This window comes from Crotalus tigris, unplaced genomic scaffold, assembly GCF_016545835.1.
Source record: "Crotalus tigris isolate CLP2741 ecotype Arizona unplaced genomic scaffold, ASM1654583v1 scf7180000017663.5292952, whole genome shotgun sequence".
NCBI classification, from domain to species: domain Eukaryota; kingdom Metazoa; phylum Chordata; class Lepidosauria; order Squamata; family Viperidae; genus Crotalus; species Crotalus tigris.
In genome coordinates, this window is record NW_024096550.1 from 4,874,113 (window position 1) to 4,900,642 (window position 26,530).

Sequence of the window (26,530 nt, forward strand, 5' to 3'; positions counted from 1 at the left end):
TCTAGCCTCTTCTTAAAAATCTCCAGTGATAGAGTGCCCACAATTTCTGGAGGCAAGCTGTTCCACTGGTTAATTGTCCTCACTGTCAGGAAATTTCTCCTTAATTCCAGGTTGCTTCTCTCTTAGATCAGTTTCCAACCATTGTTTCTTGTCCTGCCCTCTGGTGCTTTGGTGAATAACGTGACCCCCTCTTCTTGGTGGCAACCCCTCAAATACTGGAATATTGCTATCATGTCTCCCCTATTTCTTCTTTTCTTTAGACTAGCCAAACCCAAATCCTGCAGCCGTTCTTTGTATGTTTTAGTCTCCAGGCCTTTGATCATCTTAGTTGCTCTTCTCTGATTTTTTCCAAACTCTCAACATCTTTTTTGTGATATGGTGACCAAAACTGGCTACAGTATTCCAGGTGTGGTCTTACTAGAGTAGTACTAATACTTTGCATGATCTTGATTCTATGCCTCTGTTTATACAACCCAGGATTGTATTAGCTTTTTTGGTTGCTGCTGCACCCTGTTGGCTCATAGTCAAGTGATCATCCACTAGGACTCCAAGGTCCCTCTCACAGTTACTGTTTTTAAGCCAGGTCTCGCCCAATCTGTACTTGTACCTATGATTTTTCATGCCTAAATGTACAACTTTGCTTTTCTCCACATTGAAACTCATTTTGTTGGATAGGGATAGAGAAATGATGCAGGGCTTGAAACTGAAATTTAAACTACAACTTCCTTTACCACTGATCTTAATGTTTGGGCTACTAGTATAGTGTGAGATACTATAGTCTTGTAATTCAGATGTTGTTAAAATAGAACGTCTTCCACTAAATCTTGTAAATGGTCACTGTACTTCTTGATGCACTGGAAATTGTGTCTCAAAATTATTCATTATAAAACAACAAAGAAAGATATAATACTGGTGCCTTTGCTGCCTTAGGACCTATCAGATGTTTTCAACTACAGTTCTCCTGATCTCCACAAGCTGAAATAGTAGGAACTTTAATCCAACACACAATAGGTTGGAATTCACTGGAAATTTTGATGACCTGATGTCACAAGAGAAGCTACCAGTAGGCAGTTTTTGATTCTAAGGCAGGCATAAACTAGAATCAAAAGCAGCAAGATAAATTATCAATGACTACTGTCTCAGGCCTGTAAGAAAACACCTCTTTCACTTTCATGTCTTAAATGTTTCCAGTTGACCTCATTTTAGCCTACAGGACTCCATCCAGAATCTTCTGCTCAATATTATACAGTGAGAATATAATGTTGGAAGTAAGAATGCTCAGAAGATTATCTTCTACCTCAAGACCACCTGTGGTCCTAGCTGACTCATAATCTTTAACAAGAAACAAGGGTAAATGTCATCTAAATGCACTTAAAAAAAAGAGGTAAAACAATTTTATTTCACAGAAAATTTTTCTAGGCTATGTGGAACTTTTTGGAAAAAATGTGTATCTGTTGACTATTTCATAATAGAAAATGAGAGTTGTCTATTTCTCTTTGATTGGATTAGCAAGATTTTTTGTCCTACCAGTCAGTTCAGGTTCTCTTACTGTCTTTAGAGAAAACTTTGCCAATTAGGTTCTCTTCAGAAGTGCCAAAGTAACATTTCCATTTTTATTCTGTGCACTGACTCCCCATGTTATCCCCTTTGTTCTTCTCCATCATACTGGTGTCTGATTTTTTTTTAAAAGGTCTTAATACATATTGACTGTTTGATCACTAGAGAGGAGCCAAGAATCAGAGGGCTCTCTGATGATGTCTGCCGTGGTAGGCGAAGTGTTTGATATTGACTATTAACTTTCAACTGCTTGCTTGACCACTTATTACATCAACCACACAGTGAATCAAACATAAGCAGAAGTTTTAAAAGACTTTTCTAGTCACAAGTTCTATAGCAGTGGTTCTCAACCTGTGGGTCGGGACCCCATTTGGGGTCAAACAACCATTTCATGGGGGTCGCCAAACCACGCTGTCCGCCATTTTTTCCCTTTTCCCTAGCTGTCCTACTCCCTCTTATTGGTGACCACACCCACTTGGGGGTCACCACAACATGGGGAACTGTATTATGGGGTCACGGCATTAAAAAGGTTGAGAACCACTGTTCTATAGTGTTTGTGTTACTTGGGACAGTGTAGTGTTCTTATTATAGTCAAAAGAGGACTGAAGGAACTGTGCCACAGGGAAAAAATAGAACCAACTAGAAGCACAAGATTACCATTCTGGAATATATAATTTCAAACTACTTTTCTAAGATTTATCATGTACTGCATTGCATGTAGCATCTTAAGGCAGAATATTAGAAAAAAACACCACTTTTCAGAGCACAGCAGCTTCAATCACCTTTGGACTACCTCACCTGTGGGAGAATCTTGATCTGTGCTCACAAAACACATTACAGGTGTTCCTGTGATTGAGCAAAGAGACTTTATAGATTTGTTTTTAATCTACATTTCCTATTTCAATCTCAATCAGTAAAAATCTAAAATTCAAATTTGTAAAGCAGCTTTCCTTAAACTGATGCTATCCAGCAATGATGAGTTAAATTTTGGCCATTTGGGCCAGTCCAGCACTCTTAGAGGGAATCAGATTGAAAAAGGCTGCTATAAAACATATTTTCCTGTAATCATCTGTTGAGCAAATAGTTTGTGATGGAATTGGACAGGTGTGGCAAAAAGAGGACTACGTTATATTAATGTTTTGTCATCCGATTGTAATCCTAACCTTGACACCTATATAAATTAATTAACAAGCACTCCCATCAAGATTTAGTGCCACTGATGAAACTACAGTAAAATGATATCTTTGGATATAGTGCACATGTTTAGGCAGATCAGTCCCAGGTGCTCTGCAGGCAGCACATTAAGTCTAATCTTGTTTAAACTTGCTATACTTGATCTCTAAAACTGCAGTTCCTATTTTAAAGTTCCTATTTTAAAGTAAATGGTTACACCTAAAGCTTGATATAACATCTGTTTGGACCATTTCAACATTTCCAAATACGCCAAGAAACTTATCCTAATAATAGTAGCTGCTTTAAAATAATTGCCATGTGCCCTACAAATTAAGTACTAAACCAGCATAGTGAAAAAAGTATACATAATTTATAGCAAAAAAGAAATCATCCTATAATTGCTAAAGCAGAAGAGGCAGTATCATTAATTTTGGGGGATTGGGGTTGTATAAGTAAAATAGATATATTTAGATTATGCTTCTTTTTTCATCAAAAAACACACTCCTGATATAGACATTCTGACACCAGGTTTTGCTAATGTACTAGGGAAAGACAGTTTGGGGATATAAATATATAGATATATATGTTTTAAATAAATATAATCTTTATGTACTCATTCTTGATCTACAGGTTTTTTCAAATATTGTATGTTTTTGAATAGTGTTTTTAAAAAAAAATTACACTAATCTGACAACAACATTTACATTTTCTCCTCTGATGTTCTCCCTAATCTATTTCAAATTTTGCATTGCAATCCTATGCACATTTACACGCACACCAGTTACTTCAAGGAAATTTATATACACAGAGGTCAAGTGTGAAATTCATTTTAATACTGAAAATTATAGACTTTTAAAGAACCATGTTTACCTATAAAATCAGCTTTTAGCCGACTGCTGATCTAAGCATACTGAAAAAAAGCTGGAAGACTGACATTAGCCCAATAAGAGTTATTTTTAAACAAGTAAAAATAATAGTGTTACATTAGGCGCTACTAAAACTACTTATTCAATGAGCAGAAGAATAACTGAACATTGGTTCAAATTCATGTTTCCCAAAGAGAATAAAGGGACGTGTTTCCTGGAAAATAAGACTAGGTCTTTTTTGAGGGGGGGAATCTTTTTCATTCACTTCCAGCACCAACAGCCCCATCCAGCCAGCCCACTTCTTCTGCGGCCGAAGGAGAAACTTCATTCTGCAGCTCAGAATGGAGCTTGGCTCTGCATTTCGCAGTCAGGCCTTCTTGGAAGCCCTCTGCAGCCGAGAACCAAGCAATGGATTCAATCCATAGCTCAGTTCTCAGCTGCAGTGGCCTTCCGGAAAGGCCTGGCTGCAAAATGCAGGCCTGAGGACGCCTGAGTAGAAGTGGACTGGCGAGGAGAGGCCTGGCTGCAAGGTAAGTGGTTGCGGGGCACATGGGGCAGCTCCACCCATCCCAACTTGATTTTTAGCTGTGTACCTTGCCCCCAAACTAGGGTTTATTTTTGGGTTAGGGCTTATATTAGGCCTACCCCAAAAATCAAGCTAGAGTTTATTTTGAGGGGTAGGTCTTACTTTTGGGGAAACATGGTAGTAGTATATTGTTTCTCAACCCCAGCAACTTTCAACTAGCTGGGGAATTCTGAGTTGAGGTCCACACATCTTGCCAGTGTTCAGAAACTTTGCTCTAGCACAGGGGTGTCAAGCTGATGGCCCGTGGGCCAGATGCGTCATGTGTAGGCCATGCCCATCCTAGCTCTACAAAGGCAAAAAACGTTGTGATACATCACGTGACATGATCAAGTTTGACCCCTGTGCTCTAGCACTTACTGAGAGGGGAAAACCTCCCAGAGCAGGTAGATGTACAGAATTAAGAGTCGGGTAGCAGAAAAATTACATGAAAAAAAATTACAATCACAAAAGTACATCATCTTATAAGCATAGGAGAACTCCTATGGACCTAGTGCTAAAACAAACTAAACCTATGCAAAAAAACGGATAAGGAGAATGAAGGACTATTTCTAGGTAAGTAGAATACAACTACGGTAGACAGCTAATTTTTCACTTATCTAAAGATAGATGGAACTGACAACTCTAAAAACAGAGATTCTACAGATCTGAAACTGTAGAATACTAATTTAATTGAAGTTACCTTCAGTGAAACTCCATTATATTCTCATAGTAAAAAAGTTAGGATAAAAAAAGCCAAAATTTCTATAACAATACTTGTTTAAAATTTAATCTTTAAGCAATCCTTCTCTGAAAAACAGGACTTAATTGATTCTTTTACAAGTCCACCATTCAAAGTATATACTAGGATTCCTTTATAAATTTGTCTGGGGACTCTTTTTTTGTATGTGCGGATGGACTGTACAATACAAATATGTAAGTTAGATCTTGTATCTTTGTTATTTCAGGTCCCTTATAGTTAATATATTCTAGTGCATGCATAAAGTAATTTCTGATTGTTCCAACAGAATTTATTCACATACAATCAGTAGCCTTTCCTGGCTTGATGCTCTAAATGCTGGCTATGAATAATGAAAATTGACAGATTAGGAAAAATTAATGTAAAAAAGTGCAACCTTGATTCTAATCTTAGAGAGAAAACAGTAAGAAAACATTCTTGGAATACTGTACAGTTTGCTAAATAAAATAGTTCTTTCCTAATTATATTACTAGCTGCATCTGTTTGCGAATTACTTCACATCTATAGCTAAAGTTTTCCTACCACCGTTGGAAAAGAGTGTTTCATTATATTTTACAGTAACTACAGGGAAGTAACACATTAACGACATCCCCCAAGGCATTACAAATTGCTAGACTTCAAAACAAATTGCCGGGTACAAATCAACTTGTTCAAACTTCTCCCACTCTAAAAGCAAAAAAAATATTGTCTCAATTTACACTACTACAACTCTATCTAAAATGTGATTTGTTTAATTTTGGCTTAGCACTCAACTACTCTGGTTTGTAGACAGTGGTTTATAGTTCAGTGTGATGTGTGAACTGGGTCAATTGTGGCTTATTCAACAAACATAACCAGTAAACTATTATGATACGTGAAACCAGAGTCACTACCAAGGACACTTTGGAAACTCGCTGAACACTCAAACTTCACCCACAGGTCTCAGATGTTGATTTCACACTGTATTGTGAAACAAAATTTCAGAATGTTAAGACATCACCCACATAATTTGCATACAGGAATATCATAAGATGTGTTTATAATCAGAAAGAAAGCACACCCATGCCAACATCTATACACAGAATGACATATACATATAATTTAACCAAACATTGTCTTAGTTCCTCCTTCTGGAACAACTAGAGTGAGTCCAACTTTAATTTGAAATATATGCTGTACCTATGGAAAGTGCTTAAATTACTGTAAGATTAAATTAAACCCTATACAGCAGGCATACAATCTTCGGAACTAAAATCTTCTTTGAGTTAAGCTCAGTTCCTGTTGACTTCATGTTTAAACATGAGTTTCACAGAGTTTGGGATTGCAATTTAAGAGCAATTGTGTATTTAAGCATCATTTGGTAGCCATAGAAGACCAGGAACAGCAGGCCTGACAACCTCAAAATTGCAAATTAGCACATGTGTAGATTGGCTATGTACCCAATATAGGAATCAAGCATCATCATCATTACTGTCTTTACTAAGGTATGGTACAAGAGAACAAAACAACAACATAATAATTACAAATGTAATAATATTAGTGCACAACCCAGTAAAGAATTGAATTGGGATAGGGGCATGGTATTTACATTCAAAATAATTTAAATAAGAGGTAACCTGGAATTCTCAGCTAAATAAGAGTAGGGAAGAACAACCAGATTCGACACAACACAGAAATCAAATAAAAGCTCTTTAAAAAGGGTTTAAAGCCTACAGAGACAAAGGGAGGAAGGGAATTGATTCTGGAGTCATGGGGTCAGGTTCATCAAGACCCAAAAGCTGGAGACCAAGATTCCTGGAGCAAGAAAACAATGGTGTAAAAATGAATAGAATTGTAGGAAGAAATAAGAGTAGACTGATAAGGGGGGGGGTAGAGTGGGTGACCATACGCTCCAAACACACAGACATACCAGTATTTAAACAAGGCTGTGATCTGAATAAGAACCAGTAAAGAATCCTATGCTGTACTGAGACATAAGCCTAATGTGAAAGTCCAGAACAGTCCAAACAGCAGTAATAATTTGTAATAGTCTCCTGGCAATTATTCTCGATGTCAATATGAGATAATCATGTACCAGTTATGCCATGGTCTTTTCCATTAGAAGCCCTCAAATGTAATGAATATTCATCAAGTTAAAATGAGTAATCCTAACTGTAAAATCAGTACATGGGTATAAAGTCATCCATCAAAACCCCAAGGGTGCCACTGAAGAAAACTAGAGCAGTTTGGGAGCTCTGAAGAAAAATATGAAGAAGACTCAGAATCAGACCAAAACACAACAATCTCAGTCTTGTTTCTATTCACCTTAAGGTAGTGGAAGAACATCAAAAAGAAAATGCTACTGAGACATTGCTGGAACCTAACTATGCATTGTCATCAAAGATTCATAAGACTTGAGTATCATCAGAACAATACACCCCCCTCTCAAAGGACCATCACTTGACCCAAGTAATTTGGACAGTTTTTGTCCAGTGTCCAATCTTCCCTTTCCAGGGAAAGTGGTGGAAAGAGTGTTGCATGGCAGCTTCCGAGAATTCTGGAAGAAGCAAATTACCTAAACCCATTTCAGTTGAAGTTCATACTGGGATTTGGAACTGAGACAGAAGCAATCATACCCATGGATGGTTCTGGTGGGAGTGGGATGGAGGTAGTCCATCCATCCTGGCTCTTCTTGACCCACCAGCAGCATTTGATACCATCAATTATGGTATCCTTCTGGAGCGGCTACAGGAATTGGAGGTGGGCAGCACTGTATTGTATTGTTTTTTCTTTCTCCAGGCTAGTTCCAGACAGTGTTAATAAACTGAGAGAGATCCACCCCACAGCCCCTACTTTGTGGAGAGCCTCAGAGTTTAATTCTCTGTCCTCTTCTATTTTACATTATATGAGGCCACTGGGTGAGGTAATCCATCAGTCTGGGGTAAGATATTATCAATATGCAGATGACACCAAGATATACTATATATGTCTACCTCAGGCCCCTTGAGTGATGCCATGGACATCCCATCCCAGTGTCTGGAGGCTATTGGGTACTAAATGGGGCAAAATAGGCTCCAACTCAATCTTAGCAAGACAGAGTGGCTGTGGGTATTTGGACCCTCCAAAAATAAGGTTCTTCCATCTTTAGTTCTGAATGAGGGTTGCACTACTTTTGATGTGCCAGTTACACACATTATTGGAGCAGCAGGCCCTTCTCACAGTGAATCATGTCCTTGTAACTGCTCATTGACTACTGCATCACACTCTGCATGAGTCTGTCCTGAAAAGCAATCAGAAACTTCAACTGATGCAAAATGTGGCTGTGTTGAGTAGTAAACGGTGCCAAATATATAGCACATGTAACCTCACTGTGGCGGGAGCTGCATTGGTTACTCATATGTTTCCAGGTACACTTCAAGGGACTGGTTGTCTACTTACATGGCTTGGGACTACGTTACCTTTCCAAAAGGAAAGGGAAGATTGGAGACTATCAAACTTGATCTGGTAGAATGGGCATGCTGCAGAGCCCATCAGCCAAAGAGCATATGTGATGCTGACAGGAACTCCAAAACGGGCCTTTTCTGCAGTAACCCTGCCTTACAGAATATCCCCCCCCCTTGGAGATTAGAATGGCCCCAACCTTGCTGACTTTTCGTAAAGCTCTAAAAACCTGGCTGTGTCCCAGAGCCTGGGATGCTGAAATGTGCTAAGGACCCTGTTTCCTGGCTTTATTGTTAACTGGCCAAGTATCTTGGCTGCTATACATATTTATTTTGAATATGTTTATTTAGATTACTATTGTTGTTATTGTTTAAAAATGTTTTTATTGTTTTAATTGTATAGTTTTTGAATTGTAAGCTACCCAGACTCATTGATTAAGGTGGGCGGATATAGAAATTGAATAAATAAATAAAAATGATATGGGAAGCCCATGAATCAGGAGAAAAAAATGCTAAGACTGATCCCGAGAGACAACTACTACAAGGGGACACCCCTGGGACTCTTCATACATAGTAAAAAAATACAGGTCACCACTCTTCCATTTCCTAAATCAAAAATCTAGAAAAACATGTCCACACTAAACATTTTTCTGAAATTATTTTATGTGAAGAGAATAACAGTTGTACTAGATAAATGCAAAAGAAAATAAACTGTAAAAGCAGAGGAAAATATGAATCTGATGAATCCAAGTTCTTAACAGCAATGATTAAGTCTCATGTAAAGCAGGTATTTAATAGTTATTTGATGATATAATGCTGTCAAGAAGCACATTTAATAAGTACTGAAAAGATGAGAATCTTATGATGAGGCGTACTAAAAAACAGGTTTGGTGGAATATCCTTATCTTCAGCATCTTTCTAATGCTGCAGTTAAAACATTTCAATATTAACTTTATTAAGACATGCAGTACCTTTCAGTGAAGAACAGTAATTCAATATCTGCATATAATAATTGCACAAAATGTTTATTATATTAGAAAATTATATTTGTTCAATATGTTTGTTAAACCAGAGGCGTCCAACCTTGGTATCTTTAAGGGTGTGGACTTCATCTCCAGAATTTCCCATGGCTGGTTGGGGAATTCTGGGAGGTGAATTCCACAGGGCTTAAAGTTGCCAAGGTTGGACACCCTTGTGTTAAATATTATTTGAATTAAAAGGATTTTGAATGCATTAAAAACTTAAGCATATTTTTCCCAAGAAAAATATCAATAACTTAAATAACAGTATTCACAATAGGAATAAAATAGGGGTGTTCCATATATTTTAAAGGTGTCAGGCAGATTTATACAAATTGTTCAAGGAAGATTATTTAAAACAGCCACAATACTGGCATAAGATTACTGTTCAGTTCTTCAGTGTTATCAATTTTAGTTTTTAGATTGGTTTTAGAATGGAGCAATTTGATGTTTCTTCAAAATCTAGTATTACAGCGGACAGTGAGGAAACACTAAGCAGCTAAATACATACAGGTAGTCCTCGATGTAAAACCATTCATTTAGTGACCATTCTAAATTACAATGGCACTGAAAAAGTGACTTATGTTTTTCACACTTGTGATCCTTGCAGCATCCCCATGGTCACATGATCAAAATTCAAAGACATTTGATAACTGACTCTTATTTATGACAACTGCAGTATTCCCAGGTCAGAAGGTTTTGCAACCTGAAAGTCTTCCCATTCCCATTCCCAGACAATGAAGACCCACCCATCTTTATAGTAGGAAGTAAATTCATAGTATTACACAGCCATGTGTAATTAGTTAGAACAACAAAGTTGCTTCACTTCTTTTACATAGAATACTACTGCTGAGCATATCATTAGAAGCAAAATATTGTTAATTTCCAAATAAAACCGTCAAACACTACCTTCAGAGGAAGCCAATTTAGAACTCCTGACTACAAAAGGAAACTCACTGGCTTTGACAACTCCCAAAACACTTAGAGTACATCAGTTTACAAAGACAACTTCACCTCCATGCCTTTTTTCCAGATACTTTATTGCACAATTATTTCACCAAAAGAAAGGAAACAGCCAGAGGCTGTTACGGGTAAGCCTCAGATGTGTCAAGAAATAAACACCAGAAAGAAAAGGAGTATCTCCATGGCATACTTACACTCCCAGGGGAAGGCAGGTGTGAGAGACTGAACAAGCTTAAGGAGAACTTCAGTAGAAAAATAGGGCTCTGTGAGGGGCCAAAGGGCTGCTCTTGAGTCTTTCACGTGTCCTAGGCATTTCCGTTTGACAGCTCCCAGGTTGTCAGAACAGAGGGAAATGGGCATCCCATAAAAACCCGGAATCCCAGCTGCGCTTCTGAGAAGCTGCACTTCCCTCCCTGATTCCAGAGGAAAGTAGGGGATGCTTAGCCAAGCGATGTGGCTGCTCGACCGAGGCTTCGGAGACCAGGTGAGCCGCCAGGTGAGCAAGGAAGACGCCTTTCTTAAAGAGGAACGAGGGGCCCGGGTGACGTTGGTTCTCCCCTTCGCCGGGAAAAGGAGACCTATCAAGCCACGGGCAGGGAAATTCAATGGAAGGAGCCCCCACCCCCACCCCACGCAGCTACAAAGGCAGGAGATTCCCGGGAAGCTGCAACCCCCGCGCCCCTGAATTTTGCACGGCAGAAGCGCCGCGCTCCTCGGGAGCGAGCTGTCATCGCTCCCGCGCTGCAAAATAGGAAAGACCGACGGTTTTCGGGCTTCGCGACGGATGCGGCACCCCGGCCTCGGTCCCCCCCCACCCACCCAGCGCTCACCTCAAGGTGGGTCCCACACAGGCCGTCTCCGTACTCTCAATCTCTTGCAGGATCCGCTCATGCTCCGGCAAGCTCTCCGCCATCTTGCATGGGAGGGGAGAGAGGGAGGGAGACGGAGAGACAGACAAGAGGGCGGGGAGGGGGCGGGGAGGGGGCGGGGCCATCCGTTGCGGAGTCGAAACGAGCGAATCAGCGCGGAGGGCGGGCGCCCGCGACCTTCAGAGCGGCTGACGGCCTCCAGATGTGTCAAACTACAACTCCCATGCTCCTGGTAGTCCGGAACACTGGGGGGGGGGGTGTCTATGTTCTAAAAGCACCTTGCATACCTAAAAGTATGCAAACTCTTTTTATGCATTTTTTTCCTTTGGCGTGAAAAGGGAATAGTGTATCATAACGTTGTGTCTTAACCTTGGCGACTTTAAGATCTCTAGACTTCAACTCCCAGAATTCCCCAGCCAGTTGAAGTTCACACACCTTAAAGTTGCCAAGGTTGAAGCGCGCTGGTATGAAGAATCATGCTCTGTTCTCTTCTGGTGTAAGAGTAGCTTTTAAAGAAAGCCAAAGGCAGGCAAGGTTTAAAAATTACAAGAGAAATCCGCAGTTGGCCAAATGTTGCTGAAGTTCCAGAGACATGGAACATAATGCAACACCAGGATAGCCAAAGGTTTTCTACCTTCTGGTTAAATGTTACCAGAAGATGTTGCACCAGCCTCACCTGAATATGCCTGAGTTCCTGCAAAGTGATAAAGTAATTAAAATATTGGAAATACTTTTTTTAAAAAAATGAGATTCTTTTAATTTTGAGACAACAGCATCTTCTTTTCAAGGAGAAATGTGTTCTTTAAAAAAAGGAAATATAATTATTTTTCTCCTAAGAATCTGTATTTTCTGAACATGACCAAATATACTATATGTGCACATTATAACCAGGATGTAGGGCAGAAGGGGGCAGGCCCCCAGGTGGATTTCTTTTAAAATTATATACTGTAAATGAGAGAGAGATAAACTGAGTCAATTGTGACCTCTGATGACTCCATGCATATTGGTATGTTCACTTAGTTTTGGAGTGATAATATGGAAACCCCTGACCTTTGCTTTCGTCAGGAGTGTCCAGAAGATGTGGTCAAAAAAGTCAAGGCAGCAGTCATAACACTGTGATCAAACTCTGCTTGTTTTTTATGTACATAGCCTACATAAAAAACTGGCAAAGCTTGATAGGATGACAGCGGTAAGGTGTTTTATGCCCTAAGATGGAAAGAAAAATATATACATACAATGGAAGAATGGATTTAGAAATTAATGGAGCTAAATGAGATAGCAAAATTTCATGCTACCAAGAGACCATTAACAGATTTATTACAGGATAAAGAGAAGAATCAACTTTTGAGTCTGGGTTTTGAAGATTAGAATAGAATTGACTAGAGAAATATTGTAGCTTTTTAAATATAAGGTTATATACGTTTGATACTTTATTCTTTTAGATGAAATTAACAGAAGAACATTTTATGAATACTGACGTTTAGTAAATTGACTATTAGTATTTTAAAATATTTTATAAGTGTTATTTATTTAAAATTAGGAAGAGCTGGTTTATTGTTAACATATCTGTCCCAAAAGAAAGTCGCTCGGCTTTGTTATATTTGTTAAAGTTTTTTTTTTTTTTGCATTTTTAATGTGTTTTATCATTCCCTTTGTTTTTTATGTTAGTTTGGAATGTAATGTATGATGTCGAAACTCAATAAAGATACTTTAAAAAACAGGAAGTACTGCAGTCGCACCATCATTGCCACCATCTTGATTTATTTTTACCTTACCCTATGGAAATACCTGGCTGTTTTCGTCAACTTTTTTTTTCATTTCCCAAAATAGCCTGTGACTCTGAAATCCAAAGTACAGCATACCCGCTGCTTGCACAGCCCGGTAACCAATGAGCCAAGGCCCGGTACCGGCCCATGGGCCAGGGTTAGGGACCTCTGCAACACAATATACAGTAACCATTTTTGAATCAAGGTACCTAAAATCCTCCAACTTAAAAAATGCATTAAAAAATCCAGGATCCATTATACTCCTGTGGAAATGAAATTTCCAAAAAGTTCGTATCAGTTTTATTCACAAAATGGTGGTCATGGCAGTGTCCCTGCAGTCACATGACCATGATTTCTGACACTCGGCCAGCTTCCCATAAGCAAAATCAATGGGGAAGCCTGTTCCACCTATCTGTTTAGGTAAGTAAATATAGACTTATTGAAGTTTGTTTGCTGTTACAATTATTTTGCTATGTATGATATATATTCTTTTTAGGTGATCATCACGCAGCATTGGAGTAAAAAAAAAAAGGTCAGCCTAAAATGTAATGTTTATTCTGGTTACATGAGACTGCACTACTTTTCTCTCAAAGGATAACTGAACAGGTCACAGGGCTGCCTAGTATTAACTAAAAGGAGACTGGGGGAGGGGGGGAACTCTGCTGTAAGAGTCACAATCTCAAATATATGGTATTAGGGCAGAAAGGAATGGTGATCAATGAGGGTGGCATTTCTCTACAGTTCTATTTGAGCCAGTCTTCCCACCAAGGAGCTCTTGTTTGAATGACCAATTGTACCTCTTGTCCCTTTGGCCAATGGAAACGGATATGGATAGGCCAGGAGGAGCTGCCATATCTACCTTGCAGATAAGCTGCAGCTTGTCCTTCAATATAAGGGCCAAGCTGGTCTCTTTTCTGTAACGATGTTCTTCCTAAGACCTTTGTCCTCTACCAATGGATGAAGCAGAATGTGCTTCCTTTCAACTTTCCAGTCTCAATTTTTGTTTTATTTCATATTAGAATGGTATAAAGGTGGATAAACAAACAATATGAAATATTATCTACATATATGATTTCCAATTTTATAAATATTGTGAGATAGAAACCTTGCAAATAAGTTTTTACAACCCAACTATGCCAACTTGGCTTGCATTTTAACTGGTTCTGTCCAGATGAGATAAGTGAGAACAGAAGGAAAGTATTAAAATGAAGAAAGTATAAACCCAAAAAGTTTCTTCTTTCAAGAATGAAAAGCACAGCCACTGCTTGGTATAGCTGCAACAAAGCTTGGTTTGATGAGAATTAAAATGATTAAAATTCTTTCCCCCCCTTATTCGTATTATAAGATTTTGTATATTGTGTTACAAGAGGAAAATTCCCCAGGACCATGACTTTGAATAAGTATATTTTCTCTAGTAAACTGATACTTAAAGTAACACTGTGCTATTTTAAAATAGTCAGTCAGGTGCTAAAAATAAACTTGAGGGTCATGCCTTGCAATTTAACATATAAATGACCATGAAAACATAAATATTTCTTATTTATTTTAGGCTGCTGAATCTTGACATATAAATTTGCTATTATGAATATCAGAGAATTCTATACTTTATTCCATGAGTTATATAATTAACAGCAGACACAACTTCTAATAAAAAAGGATTATGTGCAGGGAGTGGGGTGATTCAAAATAATAAAAAAAACATAATTGGACTTTCATATACTTCAGTCCCACCACAATCTGCCATCAGCAAAACTGGCTCAAAAGAGAAAGCCAAATAAAGTCTCAGTGATGAAAGAACAGTCTTTTAAATTAATTAAACAGCAGTGTCCTGAACATAATGAGAGAAATGTAATTCACTGTAGCCAAGCTCTATGTTGCAATTTTGAGGTATAGTTTTGAATTAGCTACTTTAGAAACAAATCTAACCCCCACTGAGGTTAGTAGAATGGTGCAATAGCTCTGCATTTTGTAACAAGAATAAACAAACAAAGCAAAAACTGGAAAAAAGGAATCAATAGAATAAAAATGTTCTTTACAGTATAGTACTTACCCTAAAGTGATTCCTAAAGGCAGCTCCAGGTATTTAATCTCACCAAGGACAGTTTCATATACATTATCTTTGTTTTCCTCCAGATTAAATCCTTGTAGATTGGTGCTTGTTGCCATAATCAAGTATTAAATTGTTCCAGCCAGTAGGTGAAGATTTTCTCTTTTTTTAATATCACAACATGTGTCTTGCCATCAGCAAGGGAAAACAGACCTTGGTATGACTTGGTAGTCCTATAGACTTTCTCTTATTCACCAATGTGAGCAGCACAGCTGTTGTTTCTATTTCCTGGCTGGTAACCTTTGGTAACCTGGCCCTGAGCTCAAAACTTCTCTGCAACCAAATCTGATACATGTTTTAAAAGAAAATAGAATGCATCCATTAAAATAATAGATATTTATAGAAAGTTGTGTATCAGTAAAATGGAAGAGTTTGTGTGTTTAGGAGGAAACAGCTGTTGGTTTAAAAGTAATTTACACTTTTAACTTCTGGATAAGTTTGATTCTTCAATTAGATAATGTCACTTTTTTCAGCTTTATCCACTAGCTTCAGAGAAAGTCCACACAAATAAAGAAAAGTGATTATTTTAAAAATATGCAATTGGTGGCAGTCCTACCACCAATAGGAGGAGCTGGAGATCTCAAGTGCAGCTTCTTACCTTTAAAAAAAAAAAAAAAAGGGAGGAACAAGAAAGATATATTATGGTATGGAGAAGATGGATAGATTATATTCAGATTAAATATGGGAAAAAAGTTCCATTTATTTTATGATTAAATTTTAAATAATTATTATTATTAACAGCATTTTATAATGGAAATTATTTAGTTTATTTATTGTTATTATGGTACTTTATAATTATTGTTTTAAAATGGATTTGTTTATAATATTATGATATTAAGGTTTAAAGGGAGTTAAGGGTTAAGTATGAATTTGGTTACTGTATAATTTGTTAAATTTAATTAGATTTTGTTTAATATGTTTGTAATAACCCTGTACTCAGCTCTGGGAAGTGGGGGGGGAGGGGTGGGGGGTGGGTTTGGGAGTTAAATTTTTTTTTTGTTAATTGTTAATAAAATTTTTCAATAAAAAAGGAGGGGGGGAATTCCATAAGATCATAAAGTAAAAGTTAATGGCTTCCTTGAATCAAGTTCAATCTTCGATGACAACAGTATGGGAAAAAGTGGACTTTTGAATATTTTCTGATTTCCCAATCTAGTCGACAGCCCCTTCTAGTCTCCTAATTCAAGGTCAAATCAACTACAGTTCTACACAGCCTTTAGTTCAGTCAAGATTGATAAAGTATTGCTATTTCCTGCTAGATTAAATGACTCTAAAATTACCTAAATGCATCACATACTTGAGGTTTTATGTTTCTGCTACTCTTCAGAGTTAAAGCAAACATGCTTATTTGTTCCTTGCTAGACTTTGCTTATCCCATGCTTTTTTTTACACAATGTGAAATAAGAGTTTTTCAAATAATCTTTGCAAGAGAGCCTAACTTCATTTTCTCTGTACTGTATACACAACCTGCCCCCCCCCCCTGCTGCATTAGGAAGTACATGCTACAGTCCTCCAAGGCACTGCTCCTTCAGTACAGATGGGCTGGCCTCTTTAAATAATTCACCACTGGATGTCACACAAGCACAGATGAAAGAATTATCTTGACAGTAGCTATTGCAGTTTTGAGACTATATACATAAGGTCAGATTAGATATTAGGTATTAGGTAACTAGACACTTGTTTGAAACACCTAACCAAGTTCAATGATGATAAAATCATTAACTATGACTAAGCAATTAATAACAATGTGCATGAGTCAGGCATTACACAGAAGACTGACAAATTCAGGAAAGGGAGTATTCTTTGCTCCTAAAAAAGGGCTGCCTTGCAGGAAAATGGGCGTTGAAAAGCATTTGTCTCATTAACCAGGGTCAGTTTCACTGTATGTTGGACCCAAGTAGACATTAAGCAAGCAATTCTATTTCATTCCCTTCAGATCCTTGTAAGCCTTTGGTACATGTCTATTAATCAGATATTCCCAATCAGGATATTCCAGATATATACAAGTTTATAAAAAATGGTAACACTACCTTACTCCCAAGTGGCTCGTATGTTCCACAGAGTGAAAGGAATCTAGTTGTTCTTCCTGACTTTGGCCTGGTTCACGCAACTCATTAAACTCATGATGTAGTTTGCCTAGAAAAGAGTTGATAGGTTGTGTGAACAAGTCATTCTGATTTATTTATCAACTTTTACTGAAGCTTTGTGTAGCTCAAGTTAGAGTTTACATCTTTAATACTACAAATTACAGGTATATTTGGCTGGTTTTGGGGGGAGGGGTAAAGCATAATGCACCTGTTGAAGGATTGAATGGACCTAAAACCAAATGGGAACCTTCTGAACAATACAATCCATTGGATAATCTCAGTCAGTCATACACTTTCCCCTGGGACGTTAAGGACTTTATTAAGATTGGGAAAATCAAATGAATAACTCTCATATTCATTATCCTGAGCAAATAGAAAGAATATGAGCTCAGTGTACTATTGTTATAATTATCAACTGATCTGAAAATGTGGATTTCCAACACATCTGAAGATGCTACTTTGGATAACAACTGACTGGCTAGATCCAGATGACATATTTAATCCTAAACCCAGATTTTAAAAAATCCAAATGCATAGATTTATACAGTGAGCTTTGCTCGAATAATTCTACCTCATTATGGCTCAATGTAACAGTTTGTTTCTACGGTATCAGGGAAGGGCAAAAAAGTCAAAATGACAGTCATGATCATATAATCAAACCCCCACCCCTTTTACATGGAGCTTCAGTTGCAGGATTGTGGCCACAATTATTTTTCATTTTACTTCCTCTATGGATGTCCTTGTTTGATTAACACAAGACGCTGATCTAGAGGCGGGGAACCACAGTTCCCCACTATTAGATCAGCATCTTGTGTGAATTCCCTAATCCTATTTTAGTCTGGTACCTTTTGTCAACCCAATACAGGTAGTCCTCGACTTGCAACAGTTTGTTTAGTGACTGTTTGAAGTTGCTACGGCACTTTAAAAAGTGGCGTATGACCATTTTTCGCACTTAGGATCATTGCAGCATCCCCCGAGGTCATATGATCAAAATTCAGCCACTTGATAACTGACTCTTATTTATGAAACGTGCAGTATTCCCAGGATCATGTGATCACCTTTTGCAACCTTCTGACAAACACAGTCAATGGGAAAACCAGATTCATTTAACAATTGTGTTACTAACTTAACAATTGCAGTGATTTCCTTAACAATTGTGGCAAGAAAGATCATGAAATGGGGCAAAATTCATTTAACAACTGTCTCACTTAACAACAGAAATTTTGGGCTCAGTTGTGGATGTAAATCAAAAACTACCTGTAATTCTTTTTCAGTATAATCTCTTTCACATCTCCAAACATGGAAATGAAACTGGGCTATCATTTTCACAGCACATCCCCCTATATTATTTTTCAATAGCCATTATAGCTAAATATTTTTGTTGTCCCTAAAATGGATTGCTTTTTCCCTAACAGGCAACACACTAATTATATCAAAATACCCCAAAAATTCAATTTGCTGAATAATTTATAGGAATCCTCAGGCAAACAAAGGATTCACACAATTTCTGATGGTTTACTGCTCAACAAGAAAAGAAAAATCACTGTTTTCTTAATGTATTCTACCCATAATATATTTTGAATCAGTACTGCTGATTTAGAATAAATTCTAAGTTCAGATCTGATGAACTTTTGACACAAATAAACTATGTCTATAACCACCTGAACTATTTTTTCCAGTTTTCTGAAAATGTAAAGCAGGTTTTGCAATTATCTGTGGCTGCTTAAAATGCAATCAATTTATATTAGTAAAAAATGCAGATGGGTGAATAAGTACCTGTTTAGAAAGGAAATGAGACCACTCAGAAATCACAGTCATTTCTATATCTTGGGAGATTTTTTTCAATTTTTTTCCCGTGCTTTCTGGGAAATTCTGGGAGTTGGAAGTCCAGACATCTTAAAGTTGTCAAGTTTGAAAAACATTTAGATAGGCCTTTCAAAGATGATATTGCAAATAAGATTTTCTATAGCAATCTTAGTACAGTTTTTACTATAAATTTAAAAGATGCTCTTGAAATGCACTGCATGCTCTCCAAAACGTACCAAAGAGTACAGTTAGATTTCAAGCCATTGATGGCTAGAACAAACACTTCTCCCTAATAAATTGTCTCTCCTCCTGTCTTCATTTTAAAAAAATCCCATTAGCGGTATCCTATTAGCAGGAATCCCCATGCAGAATGGCTATTGTTGAGTGAGCAAACAGGCTTCCTTGAAGTCTTCTGCAGTATCTTCCCATGTGGTGCCAGCCAGAAGCAATTTAAAAAGTCATCTGCATATAATCTCTCCTTGTAATCCAACACTCAAATAGGTGAGTATGATCACAAAAGAGGCAGATAAGAGAAAATAGTGTCAAGGCCATTATATTACTCACTACTTAGTAACAACCTTTATTAGCAGCTCTTGATTGTTCAATTGGCAGGCTCCTAAAGGAGATTTTCTAGAACAGTGTTTCTCAACCTTGACAATTTTAAGGCATGTGGACTTCAACTCCCAGAATTCCACAGCCAGCAATGCCTTAAAATTGTCAAGGTTGAGAAACACTGTTCTAGAACATCAGTCAATACCGTTTTTAAAATAAAATATCAAGGCCCTGCATTGGTTGTTACAAAACGCTTCAGAAAGTCTTTTGAAGGAAAAAGAGTTCCAGAAACTGAAAAAATGCTGAGGTAAGTAGGGATCATTCAATAAATGCTCCAAAATTTCCTAAAATACAAAGTTATACTCAATGTCTACTAGAGGAGATGAAACTAGTGAGCAAAATTATGAGGTTTGCACTGGAAACTCTGTAGATTTTTTCATAAGCATTTCAACTGGATGACAGTTTTTAGTTCCTCTTTTTTACACTCTACAGTTTCCTTCCTTCTCAGTAAATTCATGATTTGTTAATATTATTGTGGAATTCATATACACTAAGTATTGTGGTAGGATATAAAAATTTTATTCTTTAGATAAGGTTGAAACGCTAAGCCCCATTATTCAAGGAATATCAAACAAGTTTAATGACATTGTGTGTTCTTATGACTTTGTAAAAGACTTGAAATTTGAAAGGCTTGGAAACTGAAAAAAATACAAATTAATTCTGTTAGTGATTTCAAGTGTAGATTTTTTTCCAGTTATTTCAAAATGACTATTTTTCAAAGAGAAAATAAAGGATTTTTTTAAAGGGAAATATATCAACAATTGGTTTATGAGGAAGCCATTTTATTATTACTATACTATTTACTTCTAAATTTTTCACTAAAATAACACATCACTAAAATCATAATTGATCTGGGAATAGAATCAGCCTATACCAAAAGCTAAGGGAAAATTCCTTTAACATCACAAATGCTTATTTTAGAGTAGACACATGTCATTCTGCTTAAAATGTATATGCATTTGTTTATTGCACAGTATTTATGACAGACTCTGGACAATATACAATAGCAAAATAAAAAACAGATTATCTCAATTGGTAAAAACAATATTATAAGCAATAATACATTGAAATCAATACATTGTAATAAATTATAATGGAGAGCCCCATTGTCCTAAACCTGCAAGTGTTTTATAGGCTTCGCTGAATGAAATGAGGATGGAAGTCAATCACACCTATATGAGGAATATATTCCATAAAGTGGGGGTAGTGCTCACCAGGTCTAATACAGATCCACATTCCTGTGAGGATGGAATCTATAGGTCTTCCTTTGATCTTTGGACTAGTTGGACAGAAACATTCTTAGACATGGTCCCTGATATACTACAATGCTATGTGGTATAGGACTCTAGAACTAGAACTGGCCCAGAAAGTTTACTGTTGGCCAGTGCAATGTCTTCAAGATGGATATAATTTTGCCAAGACAGGTCTTCTTGACCAGCAGTCTAGCCACTGTATTTTGCACCAGCTGAAGTTTCCAAATCATACTCAAAGGCAGTCCACATAGTGTATGTTTCAATAGTCCAGTTGCCAAGTTACCCTGGTCCAGGTAAGGTTGCAACTTGCACACCAGCCAAAGCTTGGCAAAGCCCCCTAACCACAGTCTCCACCTTTTGATTTAGATATGCATCCAAGAAGATCCTTAGCACCATCAAAAACAGTTAGGGAGCAAATGGATAACTCTGACGGTTAGACATGTATGCAACCCCATCTTGCCGGGGTTCAGTCTGACCTTCTTTCTCTCCACTCAGACTCTGACAGCTTCGGGACCCTAGACTCAGGATCTCTAAATATTCTAGTTCTGTCTATAAGGACTATGTACAACTGAAAATCATCAGCATATTGATAATCTTTCTTAGCATCTTCTTAAATAACACCGAAGAGAGGATTGAGCCCTCTAGTACCCCACACTGGAGCAAGTCATGGTCAGTTTTAATTCCCCTCTTATTATTGACTGGATTCATCTACACACCGGGAGCTGCAAGATGGTGCCTTGAAGACTCAAACACCAGCCACAAGATGATGTTCAGCAGCACATGAATGGCTGATCCATAGCAGCTTGGTAATCAGTACATTAGCAACAGCACTAGTCTATCTCTGATGCCTGAGTTCACACGCAGGCACTCATGCTAGTTGCCTATAGGACAATGCTACTGTCTTTATGATAATATCTCACACAATTCCTGCCACCTTCTTCTTCCCAGCCATTACATTCTTCCGGATTTGAACCCAAGAAAGCAGATTTCCAACCAGGTCTCAGTAATATATGTCAAGTCTGTGCATTCATCTTCCAGCATTTCATAGACTAATATGGTATTATCCCACACAGACCTAGACTTTAGCAGCAGATCTGGAATTCATGACACCTGTCAGCTTGGCCAGCTGGGGCCAGAGTTGTGGTCATTTTCTCCTGTAATAGTCCATCCAGTACCCACTGCCACATCTTCTTCTGTTTCCATGGACATTCGTGACCTTTTGTGTCATATTTCCATTATTTCAATGAACTAGGAATGGTATGTAATTCAAAAGCTTGTGCATTTTCACTGTGGAAGCAGGTTAATCAAAAGCATCTCATTCCTTCCAGCCAGCTCTTTGTTTCTAGGTGTTTAGATATCAAATGATTTTTTTTTTCTTAAATAGGTACTGAAGTTAAACAGCATGTTAAACATTTGGCTGTATCCTTAGTGTTTGGAAGAGATTAAGTTCAGGGTTCATTGTGTTGTCTGTCATTTCCAAGATTAGATAGTTTAGCTAGGCTCCTACTGGCAATGTAAAAGTCTCTGAATTTATTGACTGTCTGGAATTATTATCAAAGCTTCTAAACCTCCATTGACACCTTGTAAACAAAAATCCCATTATTTTAGTAAGCATGATAAGATTTACATGGGAATTGCATTTGTGCTAGGATTGATAGAAGTATTTAAAACTGTTACAAAAAATGGTGGTGATTATGATAAACGACTTCAGATTAACAGCTTAAGGTATTTTCACACATGCAGCTTTAAAACTCATGGTTGCTTAAATTAGTTCAATGTGGTAGCCACAAGCTTTACATTTATCAGGAATAATAATTTCAAAACAGACTGCTATGTCACACACACGCATGCTGGGTTTATATCTAAATTAAAAAATTCATTCTACTATACACACACAGACACACATACATATACACACACACTTGAGCAGGGGGTTGGACTAGAAGACCTTCAAGGTCCCTTCCATCTCTGCTATTCTGTCATTAAGATCTTCATGTTTGAGAGTGGTAACAGACTGCCCTGGAAAGAGATAGAAACATTTACTTTGCCCCAAAGGAGGCAATGGCAAACCAGTTCTGTAATATTGCCAAGATAGATGAATGGAACTGTAGTCATCAGAAGTTGAATTCAATTGAAAGGCATCTTTATGACTGGTGGGAGGGAGATACTGGGCTCTTTAACATCTTGTCATCTGAAAATGAACTTTATCAGAATCATTTATATGTGGTTCTTATCACAGATTCCAAATATTTCTGTGGTTTATAAGTTAGGTAGCTGCCACATACTAGAGAAACAATATATACCACAACTCCTGCTTATATTTGTCCATATCTGAGTGATTCTTATGTTCAGTTCGAGGTTTATGAAATGAATAGAAATATACAATATGGAAAATCTATAATGTTTTATATAGGGTTTGGATCTCCAAACACTTTTATTTTATAAATATGTTTAGCAATAACTCTAATTGGATTAATGGGAGCTTATTTTCAAGAAAATAAGACCAAACTTTGCTGTTTTGCAATCAGGGATTCAATATCCTAAAATGATAATTTCAAATTTTGTTGAAACTACAAATCCCATAATTTCCAGCATGGCTAAAAGAATTGTGATCCCAATCCATTTGGAGGGCAACACACTGAGAAGGTTGACCTAGCTAAGAGTTGATAATTGTCTGAAGAGGCCTCATGTCATTGAAACTCCAACCATATCTGCTTAATCATCAAATCCTGTTTTCCCTTGCTTTCAGAAATAATACGGGCATATGATGTATGTAATCTTTTTATTGAATCAATTAACTTAAAGATTGTCATGGTTTGTAGGTCACATGATTTGAAAGACTGCCATCTATGTTCCATCAGCCATAATATTCCTCCTTGCTACAGCTAGGGAGAGGATCTTCTTGGCAGTTGTACCTCAGCTCCAGAACTCCTTTTTTTTTTTTTTTTATTAAAGAGTTTTATAAATTTTACAAAAAATAAGAAACAATACAAAAACAAAAAACAACATATACAAATAAAAAACAAACATTACCCAACAAAACCCCCCTTCCCCCACCCCTACCCAAACCCCCCCTTCCCCCCCCCAAGACCTCCCAGAGCAGAATATAGGCTTAATTAAAGAAAAAGTTAAAAAAAATTATAAAAAAAGAATATAAAATAGAAAATATATATATATATAAAGTTAAAAATTATGAAAAAACTATATAATATTAGAACTCCTTTTGAGTAGTCTGTAAATGATAGAATGAGTTGGTACTGACACGGGTGATCCACAAACTATCAATTGGAACTGTATATGGCACTGAGGGCCAGAAAGTCATCCAGCCTAATTTTTACACAATGTGTAATGAAGCCCAGTGCTGACTGACCTCCTGGTTTAAAATCTTTTTAGCATTTTCTGTAAGTTGGTCTGTTGGCTTTCTCCACTTTCACATCTCAGCCATCCTTTTTCTTGTCTCTCTTTTTTGCAAATACACACAACAGTCTGTTGGGAAGTTAGAATTTCTTTGCTCGTTCTCACCTTCCTAGGTAAATGGTCTCAATAATTGATCCTTGTGATATTGCTTATTAAGTGGAAAAAAGACTTAAGCAGCATAAATGCTAGCAAAATGTTCTTTGTTCTTATTACTGGTTGGTCTCAATTTTTCCTAATTAATTGGACCACCAAAGACCAAAGCTGTAGAGATGTAGTTGATTCAAGAATCATGAATAAAGCTATTGGGCTACAGTAGGTTACGATTATATATAGATCCATCCAGGCCAATTTTGTAGTGTAGGATTATACAGTATTTATTGTTATAAGCTAATTCATCATCTTCTTTATGTTTTTTAAGCTGTTATTTGGATAATCTTTATTAAGAAACAAATTTAAGAAGGAATTAAAAAGTAGGGAGATGCCTTGCAAGAGTAAATAAAATCTTACACTGAACAATTGGTCTAGTTTTGAGGGGTTGCTATACACTCCATTAAGGAATTATGATCTTTTATTTGTTTGTTTCATTTTTATTATATCTTTATTATTTTTATAAATAAGACGGTGAACATCCTAATACCATACTTTCCGGCCTATAAGACAACTTTTGCAAGCATTAAAATCGGTGCCGAAGTCGGGGGTCGCCTTATACGCCGAGTCGTCTTATACGCCGGAAATTATGGTAGTTTCCAGCGTATAAGATGACTTTCTAGGCATGCAACTCGGCGCTGAAGACAGGGATCGTCTTATATGCCGGGTCGCCTTATATGCCGGAATATACGGTACTCCTTCCTCCTCCTATTTTCCCCACAATAACAACCCTGTGAGGTGAGTTGGGATGAAAGAGAGTGACTGGCCCAAAGTCATCCAGCTAGCTTTCATGCCTAAGGTGGGGCTAGAATTCACAATCTCCCGGTTTCCAGACTGGCACCTTTTTTAAAAAAAAAAAATATTTTAGTATTTTATATCTTATTTTATCTTATCTTATCTTATTATCATGCCTTTATCATTTAACATATTCAACACACTTTCCTCCTCCTATTTTCCCAGAACAACAACTGTGTGAGGTGAGTTGGGCTGAAAGACAGAGTCACTGGCCCAAAGTCACCCGTCAGCTTTCATGCCTAAGGTGGGACTAGAACTCAGAGCCTCCTAGTTTCTAGCTGGCACCTTAACCACTGCACTGGCTCTATTTGCATAAATTTCTAGATCTATTCAGATAGCTTATCTGGTGGGGGAGTTAACATCTTTTTCGTGGCGGGAGTAACAGTCTGTTGTTGTTTAGCTACCAATGGCTCAGTGGGGAATTTTGGGAGTACAACCAGTTTCAGCCACAATATTTGGTATTTATGGAAATTTAAGAGAGCCTTAAGGAGTGAAATGAAGAGAAAGTTTCTGGATATAAATTGCTAGAATCTGGTGGTACACATTTACCTATTATTTCCTTTATTGAAAAAACAAAAATAGGAAAAACAATGGGTCTGGTCATTTTGATGTTATTCTTTCTAGATGGTCCATGCAGTAGGTCACTTGGACCAGAGTTCTCATATCTAATCAAGGAATTACTAATACTGTCCACTGAGGGCAAATGAATAAGAAAATAATATTACATCTCTTGATACAAAGACACAATTTTGCATCAATGAAGAGCAGTGAAAAATATCAAATTTACTTTACGGACATTCTAGAAAGCAGTTTGGTTTGTGCAGACATCCATAGAGAAGACCTTGGAAAAAAAACATGTAGAAACAGTTACAAAAACATAATCATGCTTGAGAAACAAGCACAGACTGGCCTCACAAGGATCCATGACAATCTATAACTAACCTCTTATTTCAAGGGAAGCAATAAGATAGAGGAAATAATCAGGTTTTCAATGATTACTAATTTTAGCTATATGATATTTCTAATATCCCAACAATGTTTTTCCTATTACCTTTAAGTTTAACAAAACTGGACTAGTTATGCTTTTCCACCATGATAATATGATTCTTAAGTTGTCTTTAATTATGGTTCCAGAATACTGTCCCTGAAGAGACTCAGTGGTACCACTGATGATTTTTTTTTATTAGGTAAATATTATTGCTCCCCAGGCCTTTAAAATATTTTTAGGTATGCACATTTTGTTTTAAAACTGGTATTATTAATTTTGTTTTTACTTGATAAACCTTTGGTTTCTCTACTTTTACTATCTGGACTTTGAAGAAGCTTGTGTTAGGTGGCAAAAATATATAAAAAGAGTAATTTCAGTGGATAAA

General features: G+C 37.2%; 1 protein-coding gene across 6 annotated transcripts in view; it reads right to left on the reverse strand.

Moving 5' to 3' along the window:
• Nucleotides 1–15,217, reverse strand: part of EXOC6 (exocyst complex component 6) — a 121,420-nt gene extending 106,203 nt beyond the window's left edge. For 2 of the 6 annotated variants that reach the window (XM_039336037.1, XM_039336036.1), the window contains exon 1: nt 14,984–15,217. In XM_039336037.1, coding sequence (XP_039191971.1) covers nt 14,984–15,099 — 116 coding nt within the window. In that variant the 5' untranslated portion in view covers nt 15,100–15,217. Of the gene's footprint in view, nt 1–11,128; nt 11,254–14,983 lie in introns of those variants that run through there. The other 4 variants (XM_039336041.1, XM_039336039.1, XM_039336040.1 and 1 more) reach the window with 3 other exon arrangements.
• Nucleotides 15,218–26,530: the final 11,313 nt, after the last annotated feature.